The sequence below is a fragment of the Pygoscelis adeliae genome, unplaced genomic scaffold (genome assembly GCF_000699105.1).
Source record: "Pygoscelis adeliae isolate BGI_AS28 unplaced genomic scaffold, ASM69910v1 Scaffold45, whole genome shotgun sequence".
Classification (NCBI taxonomy): domain Eukaryota; kingdom Metazoa; phylum Chordata; class Aves; order Sphenisciformes; family Spheniscidae; genus Pygoscelis; species Pygoscelis adeliae.
The window spans coordinates 10,057,446-10,067,178 of record NW_008825114.1 but is presented as its reverse complement, the minus strand read 5'-3'; the positions used below and the strand labels follow the sequence as shown (position 1 = coordinate 10,067,178).

The following is a 9,733-nucleotide window of genomic DNA, read 5'->3' as shown; positions in this document are numbered from 1 at the left end:
ATTGATAGACCATTCTGGGAAACTGGCTTGGCCTTCTCACAGAAATAAAGAACCAACCATGTATCATTCATGCTGTTTCTCCTCTCTCCTACACATGCATGGCAATAGCTATGTTCAAAGCAAAGTAAAAAAGAAAAAAATATCCTCATTCCTACCACAGCAAAATATTGCATTGCACATTCTACTTGTGAAGAAGCATAAAATGAAGTGGTAGATGTTAATTGTATCGGTTAATGCTGAACATACTGAGGCTCTGCTAATGAAGCAAGATCACATTAGAGAACCTTTTATGTATCAGACATGATTTCAGAAATTGGTTCAGGACTACAAGTTGTTTGAATAAAAATCACTATATATATAATGTCAACTAATGCACAGGAAATAATTACGTTAACTATTTCTGAATAAAAATCACTTAGCTTTTTTACTAATTTAGAATTGAATGTAATCCATATTCCTGGCAAACATATACAGGGACAACTAGCCCACATAGGTAAAACTGATGGGGTTTCATTACACTGTGAAGAAGTAAGGTATAGAGTGAGGCTTTCCCGTAATTTATTTTCATTTAAACCATTATAATTCAATTGATTTCAAAAAATCTACTGAGTATTTAAACTGAGGTATTTGAAATCAGAATTTGGCTTGATGTTTAAGCAACCTATTAGATCAAAGTGTTAGGGATATTCATTGGCCAGAATTTTGTTTTTAATCGTTTAATGTGTTCTAATATTTACTGAGAAATGGTAGTAAATCCTTTGAGATCCTTCAAGTGTTCTTGGGCAAATGAGGCTGCTGTGAATGTGCTCACGATCTGACATTTTATGAATTTATCAAAAACTATAGACAGGGAAGCTGTCTGATACAAATCTATTTAGCAGAAGTACTAGTCAGGAAAGTGGAGAATAACGTTTAAGTAATTGTCTAATTTAGCAATATTATAAGGACTGAAATGGAAGGGCCTTCAGCTCCATATTGACATTCTCTTTGTTTAAATATGGTGTTGACATTCACTCAAAAAGTAGCCAACTGGCATAAACAAGTTGATACGAACTTGGCACCATTTTTGAGCGCTCAGGTAAACAATTGTCTTTTGTTAGCTTTTTCTCTATTAATTCACTAATCCATGCCCTTGGAACAAGTCTACAAGAAAGCTACAACAAAAGCAGATAGAGAAGTTGATTAAATTCCTACACAGAAAGATCAGAACAACAGAGGTACTGATCTTCCTTGAACTTCCAGGTTCAGCCGTGTGCATTTTCCATCTGGCTGCGGTGAGAGTGAATGGGAGATACCAAACGTAATAATGTCATTCACACTGAGAAAAACTTGCACAACCGTTCTCACTGAATTGGGTGAGGCCACAAGCTGTGAATCTGAACCTTACATGTGCAAAGTCTGAGCTCAGTGTGGTAATTAATAAGGTTATGGGTTTATGTATTACTGAAATGATCAAAGATACAGTGATACCAACCGGCCCATGAAGTCACATTCATGCCTTATCTGTAAGCATTGTCCTCAGATTGTTTGTTTGCTTGCTTGATTGCTTCTTTGTTTCTAAATTTGACTTTTTGCAGAATTATGGGTTGCCTGTTGAGGAGTGATGTGGAGAGTGAGCTGCCAGGAATAGGGCAGTGTGGTGAGCCAAAAGGCTAGAAAAATCATAACTGCAGCTGGTGTTGGTATGTGTTATTTCACAGCTTCTTCTCAAAGATTTTTCAGAATATATAAAACTTCTGAGTCATTTGGTATTAAATTCCTCCAAAAGGCAACAGGTTCAGAAACTTATGTGCTAGTTAACAGGCCTACTATGGGCAGTAAAAATTTATTAAAAATTTAGCATGAAAACAAAAGTGTAGTTCAAAATACATGTTTGTACAGATTCTCTTCCATGGCTTGATTTCTCCTTAGAAGAAGAAGAAAATGTCAGTTTGCTCAGTTTTTTTGTATTCTCTAACATCAGACAAAACAGTTTGTATGCTTTTGTGCCACCTTCTTTCTTACCTCAATGACTGTTGAAGTCATTTGTCTGATGTGAGAAAATAGTAATCTGAAAACTAAACAGACTATTTCTTCTCTTCTGTCAAAGAAGGAAGTGGAAGATTACCCAAATCACCCCAGAATATGCTGCCCTTTTTCACTCACAAGTAAATCTTTAGCAATACCTCACAATATCTGTTCCATGTTAGTACATTCTGGTTGCCAAGTACAAGTACAAGGTTGCCAAAGTTCACGGTGGCATATACTAATCTCTGATTTCTTTTTTAGGCAGCAAAGGACTATATGTCTCTCTTTATTAAACCTATCTGATACCACACTGATGATGGCTATGAAAAACCCTGAGTTTGTGGGGATAATTAGTTCTGTAGGGTAAAGCGGGCTCTACAGAATCTTCTGCTCAGCCTGTTTTGTAGCATAAATTATGGGTTCCCACTGCTATTTCTTTGCCAAGGTAAATAGTGTGGGGCAAAATGAGCAATTCAAGTGCAGGAGGTAGTGATATTAATAATGTAGAAGAACCAGTTGGAACATCTCCGCATGAATCTAGTACTGAGTTAGATGGGCTGTTTTGAATCTCTGCAGCTCAGGATACCCTTGAGAAAGTAAGTGGAATAAGAGATGTCCTAAAACCATCCTGAAGGTTGTTTTTGGTTTTGGGTTTTTTGCGGAGGAGGGGGGCAAAGAAGTGATTTTTAATTATAACTCCCAATGAGCAAAACAGTCATTGTTTTCATTTCTGATGGATGCAGCTTAACTGGGAGAACTGAGAGAGAAGCACACAGTGCTTCCACAATGTAATTAATTTAGGAACAAACATACCAGCTGCATTTTTCAGACCATGCAAGCCTTGCAAGTCTTAGGGCAAGACAAAATGACCCAGCAGCAGCTTGGAGAGCAGCTCTGTCGGATCTCACACATGGCATGTGAGTTAGCTTCCCATATTACTACCAGCAGTCACTTTCCATCATCCACCAAGGAACTCACTGGAAACCAGCAGGTCTCATTTGGTGTGGAAGACAGCGCAAATGTCATGCTGGAAGGAGCCCTGTGAAGCAAATTGGTGATGCAAAAGTTGATGGAATAAGGCTGATATCCCAGTTACAAAAAGCTGTTTAATACAAACTTCCAATTAAGGATATAACCTACTAGACACCATGCTTGAGCCAAAGGACGTATTCTCCTCATTTGCGGCCCTGTTTGGCATTTCCCTGTTTGGCACATGCATCATTGCCGCTTTTGCAATGGTATTAACACAATAGGTTGCACTCTGTGGAGTAAAAAGTCAAAGAAACTGCAGAGAACGAAGAAAGAAAATATGGTGAAAGGGTTTGAACTTCAAAGAAGTTGGAAGGAGTTACATGAGAAAGGGAATCTGATTTAACAGTTCGATTCTAAGTATTGCAGTAGAGTTACTTTCTTCTTTAACACCTTGCTTACTGATATGGGTGATAATTATTTATTACACATTGCACACCCTAAATGCATGATGGGTTGCAAAAAAAGAGCAGGAAACACTTGGATAGAATAACAGTTGTTTTTTTTCAGCCCTGACCCTAGGTACAGCCTTTTATCCTTTCATATTTCGTATCTTTTTGCAATTGGATAGCACATATTAGAGTTGTGCTCTGTTTGACATTGGGGTAGGATATGATTTAAGAAGAACTAAGCAGAAAAAAATGCCTTTTGCTTATTGTTTCTAAATATTGCTTCTAATGAGAATTTGCCTGTCTATGGGGGAAGAGCTAGTTTGGAGGAAATGCAGCTTGATTTTGCCCTTAATTGTTTAAATCTATATATGGTTAATAGAAAGCAGTTTTACGCTTCATCTAGTTTATTAGAGCGTTTGCGTTTACGGAATCAGTATTGCTGTTGTCTGTGCTGTGTAATCACTGGAAGAAAATAATATTGAAGGAATTGCTTGAGGTAGGGTCACAATTTTTTCTTCCTCTTTTAACTTTAGGGCTTTATTCCCCTCCCCTAGCCCCCAAACAAAAGAAATCAGAAATTGGTCTTGTATTACTTCTGGGCTTCTTTTTTGTACATGTCTTTTGTATTCATAGCTTTGGTTTGACTCTGTAGATGGGTAGGGCAGCACCAGGCCAGGTTTACTGGCAAGGGCAAGTGACTGGTCTGCCCATAGTGAGGCACCTTTTGGGAGACTGGTGCGGCGTAACCCTTCTGTCCACAGCATGGATGGGTCTGGCACAGGCTGCTTGCAGGAGTACTGGGATTGTGTGCACAGCAATTGGAATGTAGCCCAAAAACCAAGAGTGGAAACTATGGCTAACACTTTCCTTCGTTGTTGTGCAAATATTTCCTGTGTTAAGAAAGCACAAGGTTGCAGTCAAATAGCATGCACAGAGAAGGGTCTCTTTGCAGTGGCAGGCACAAGCGATGATTAGGCCGTTTCTTCAATACACAGCAGAAAGAAGACTGCTAAATGAAAGAGTGGTTGCCTTATATAAATGGCAGTGCTGTCACAAACGCAGACATGCTCTGCACGTGCTTGGGAACCGGCACCACATATTGGTGATGGCAGGAGTGTTATAAACTCCAGGTTCCTTTTAACAATGAGAAATTTTCACCAGAATCTTTCTTGTTTGCTCAGCCATTGCTTAGTGTGTGAACAAGGCTGTAACAGCAAGCCCGGGGAAGGAAAAAAGAAAATGATCTTAAAAAAATGATAATTAGCATGCAGGGAAAAACATTGCAGCCATTTCCTTCATTACCTCCTCCCTGCAATGTCAGTCACTAGGACAATCATTTTAATCTTCTGCTCTTTCTGATGCTATTGCATAGGTGAAAAAGCTTTCTCCCTTGTAGCTTGAACATTAACAAAGCCTCTTCAGCTTTCCATAAACCGTAAAGAAAATAGAGATGAGGGCCTATGCAGGGTATTCCTGGACTTAAAAAAGCAAATCTACGACCGGGGCAGTATGTCTCTTGTGGTTTTGAGCAGGTACTGTTCTTCCCAGCGCTTCTAAATACAACTTTCATGAACGAGTCCAGTAGTCACTGGTTCAATTTTTTATTCTTTACGTCATTGTGAAACCAGTTCTTGCAGTAAAGGCAGATGGTTTTGACAAACTGGCTTACTTTCTTTTGTAAAGTGTTCCCAGACTTGTGAAGTCTCATAGGCATCAAATATCTGCTCCTTTTATCTCCATACTCATTCCCTCTTATGCGCTTCTAATAGGCTCTTCCCTCTGAGAGATTGCCGTTTTCTGTAAGCCTTTAGCATCTTTGCCTTCTATTCTTCCCCATGAAAAGTGGGAATTAAGTTCTAGGTCAGAAAATATTTTGGTATCTAATCTTTTTGCTTTCCAACTCACCCAAAACAGAAATTATTCAGATTCACCAAAATCTGAAATGAAGTTATTTTTGGTTTTTGTTACATTTAATGAGCTGAAAAATCCATTGCCCCTCCCATTGTTTGTGGCTTTCTTAATAGGTCTCATCTAACTATTTCCTGTAACACATTATTACTGCTTACATGCTATTTCTGCAGGAATACTGATCAGAAATAGCTTGATGCTAACCTCCAAGCTGCCTAACATCTATTCATCTGCAAAGCATTGCACAACTCATGACAATACAGTAAACATCTCCTAACCTACTTCACTGACATCCCCAGTCTTGTTCGTCTACATTTCATTGTGGGATGCCTGGTAGCAACCCATGTTGATTGTTGAGAAATGCAAGATATTTTGGAACACAGACTCTCAAACATACACGAATCTTATCTAGTTATCTTCAAGAGTGGAAGCTGCCTGAGATGCCCTGCCCTGTTCTACTTTTCTTGTGCTACCAAAGCCTCTGTGGGTAGGATTCTCCAGCAGATTGCACCAAACCATTAGCCATGCTGTGTTGTGTCTTTCATTTTGTAGCAGATTAGAAATCTAAATCAAAGGTTTTAATTGCTTTCATAATATGTGATAGACTGGTCACAAACATTTTGATCTGGGTCAGCTGTGACTGGAAAAAGTATGTGTGATATACACCTGACATTCAGATGGCTATCGTTATGATTCAGCCAAATCAGGAATAGTTAGATCCCAGTTATTTAATCTGAGACACCTATTAAACTATTTTTGGAAAATGGATGAATAAGGAGGGCTGTAAAATGCATTTAAAGGCTTTTTGCAAAAAAAGCTTGGGTTCTTCAGCAGTTTTAACATTTAGATAATTTTAAGCGCTAACCATGAAGGATGTCCACATGGCACAATACAATGCTGTGCAGAGACAAATGAAAGCGGTTAAGCTAGTTGAAAGCAGTGCTGTGCATTTTTCAAGAAGCCAGTTGAGGCTTCAGTGTAGAGAAAAGACACTAGAAAGAGAAATAGTGATTAAAAAGCTCAGGGAATTTTTGAACACATTGATATAACCTTTCAAAAAGCATCAAGCTCTACACCTTTATGTCATATTTCTGCAATATCTGAATTGCACCGGTAATGCAGTTACTGCAACCTTTGTCTCTCACACATCGTTTAGTAACGTACAAATGGTAGTTGCTTGAATTTTCTATAATTACCAGAAGCTGTTCAGTAGATAACAGCTATGCCTTACTATGCAGACATTGATAGCACCTGTTGCTTCACTGTAATCTAACGCAGTCTTGTTAGCCATCACATTAATCTGCAGTTATTTCTTCTAGACGAACGTGGCTTTTCAAATAGAGCAAAACTTCAGACTGTTAAAAAAAAACAAAAACAAACTTCTGTGTTGTGCTATTCCAGACTAAATTACAGAAAAAATACTTTCAAAGTAGGTGTGTTTATTAGACACTCTTGCAAGAGTGTTTTGTATATGTCTTTGTACTCTGATTTCATCACCTGGTTTCAGCCCACTAAAAGTAAGGTGTGCCAGAGTGTCCTTGGATTGAACTCCTGAATCAGTGAGAGTTTTGTATGCTGGGAATGGAAACTTCCAAGGAGCTGGTTAAAATGCTACTAGTTTTACTACACGGCACCCTTTTCTCTGAGTCATCTGCTGAATATTTCACCAAGCCTGGTGTAACAAGAATTTCCAGCTTGGCTAGGACAGCCCTAGAATATCACAGTATCAAGCAGATATTTTTTTGCTAGTTTCCCATCTTACATGGAGGAAACGGGATATTCCTGCTCCTACCTTAAGCCATGCCTAGGAATGCACCCTTTTGCAGCATGGCAGCAGGAGGCAGGGACTCTGGCACAGGGTTGTGATGTGATACAAGTCATATGTTTTACTATGAAACAAGATGAACAGAGTTTGTGCTGCACTGCATTAAACATTGGTTAGTATGATGAGTCCATAAAGCTTATTTTCAGTCAGGTAACCTGGCACGGGCCCTACACAGATGACATAGCACACGCTCTGTTTTCTTTATTCTGCTTTCTATGGCTGTATATATATACTAGAAAAATATTTAAACCCTTTTCACTAACCACAATAGCTGTAGATAAAGTAGCAAAAGCAGGGAACAGAAGTTCCTTCCTAGCTGCCTGAAATAGCGCCTGAGTTTTCTCATTGCAGGTATGAACGATCAAACTGCTCTTCTCTTGGCTGACAATGCTAGCAGACATGCTCATTGCTAAAATTTGATGACACTTTTGGAAGAAACATGTTTATTAACTCTACTAAATTTTAGTACAGGTAACTAAATTCTACTCAAGATCCCCCCCTCCAATATGAACTAGGTACAATTACAAACAAAAGAAAAACATGTCCTGTATCAAGGATGGCTTAAGTTTTTAGCTGGATCACAGCAATCCATCATGATGACTGATAGAAATTATTAACATTACAACTATTTGACAGAATGAAATAGAAGTCATCAGTTAGACTTCTGTGAAATTACCTAACCACGTAGTTCTTAAACAAATACTTCCTTGACTTACTATTTCTCAAGGTCTTCTCTGTTTCTGAGAAGATTGTAAACCTTAAGCCCAAACCTACAGACGCTGAAAAAGAAGGCATTGCATGCCATCTTGTGGATATCACACGAACATCAACATTTATTCTGAAAAGATGTACTCGTTAATATCCTTTAAAAAAAAAAAAAAAAAAAAAAAAAAAAAAAAGGAAGAACACAAATCTATATGTCCTTAAATACGAATCATAACCCGGTGCATAATTCATTACTATCAGGAAGAAACATATTCTGGAAAATACAATTTGTTTTGTTTTCTTTCTTGCTCTTCAGCTGAAATAAACAAACAATTCTAATTGCCGTGGGGTCACAGTGTCAACCGTTAATAGTCTGTCATTAGTTAAGCAACTATGTAACAACTTCGGGATTCGGACTTAATATCCAAGATACTTCTATTACAAAGTATCGCTGAAAACACTTTTTGTAACACTATTCTCTATATGCTGGCAGGCCGCAGAAGAGAATATAGGCAGCAGTAGCGTACTTAAGGACATCTTTCTCTTCCGCTTTTCCTTCTTACATACACGCTACCACCACTCTGTTGCTCAGCTACAGCTACATATATAATGATTCTGTAAGTAAGTCAAAGCTACTCAAACTGAAGTAATGAATTTAAATGTTAGCATGAAAAGGGTGGTGGGGAATTGGGATAAGAGAAAAAAGAAAAAAAAAGAGGGTAAGTTTGAGGCAGAATCACTTTTAAAAAATAATTTTGGCCTTCTTATATAAAATAGTTTGTGTCCACAGCTTTCACGAACAGGTAGTATTCCGTGTTTTGTATTATGACATGTAAGTCGGTTTGTCAGGACAGTTCCCATTTTTACAAGTTATTTACTTGAAATGCAATTAGATATACGCACAAGTCATAGGTGTTTACGCTGCTTTTCTCCATTAAAAAAATAGCTAACAGAATTAGAGGTAAGTCCTGAAATATTTTTGTAGCTTATATCAAACCGGTAACATTAGTAACTGTGTTCTAGAAGAAAAAGGGGGAAAGATTGGAAATTCACTTCAAGGACTTTGGTGGTATTTCTAGACATAGATATGTGTTTATACACAAATATGCTTATGCGCAGCACAGCAGTGCTGAATGAGACCCCGGAACTCAAATGGCATATATACCACTGGTACAAACAGACTGTCTGCTGGCAGGCTGTCTGCTCTCTACTTTAGACAGATTAGGGACATTTTTCACACTTAATAATAGTATTTTGAACTCAATACAAACAAATTTATTTGAGCTGGATCAGGGCCATAGAAAAGAGAGCGTTAATCACCTAAAGACATTAAAGAGATTTATCAACACAGCTGCCACAAACATGAAGAGCGGCTGGAAACAGGAGGTGAAAGAAGGGAGATGCTGAGTTACTCTTCACTTTCCTTTAAGTATATGGAGTGAATAAGTATTCAGAGTGAATAGAGGATGAGCATTTCTGTCTTGGTGCTTTTTTTCCAAGGAAATCCCTGCACTACCAGGGGTCATGACAGAAAAGCGGATGTGAGCATGACGGCAAATCAGAGGGGAGTAAAAGCGGTTTTTCTTTTTTTAAGTAAGCACTTACAGTTCATTGCTATCATGTAACAAAAAGATCTATTCTCAGAGTTTTCCCAAATGCCTGCTGTGCTCTGAAGCGTTTCAGAGTAAAACCAGAGTTACCAAGGAAGAAACGATCATTACCCCTACACAGGGGCGCAGAGTGCAAGATGTACTCTTTTTTTCAGGTAAGAGGGCTAAGATGTGGCAACCGTCAGTCACCCCGAGTAGCTGTTGCTGAACAGCCAGAGCTGCTGCTGTTCAGTTTTCATTGCACGAAGGCTGCTGGA

The 9,733-nt window shown here is 38.4% G+C and overlaps 1 protein-coding gene across 1 annotated transcript in view; it reads left to right on the top strand.

The window, feature by feature from the left end:
* The first annotated feature begins 2,839 nt into the window (after positions 1-2,839).
* Positions 2,840-9,733, top strand: part of LOC103920443 (riboflavin kinase-like) — a 13,328-nt gene continuing 6,434 nt past the window's right edge. Inside the window, exon 1 of the mRNA XM_009328185.1 lies at positions 2,840-2,924. Within this exon, the coding sequence (XP_009326460.1) occupies positions 2,840-2,924 (85 nt within the window). The remainder of the gene's footprint in view (positions 2,925-9,733) is intronic.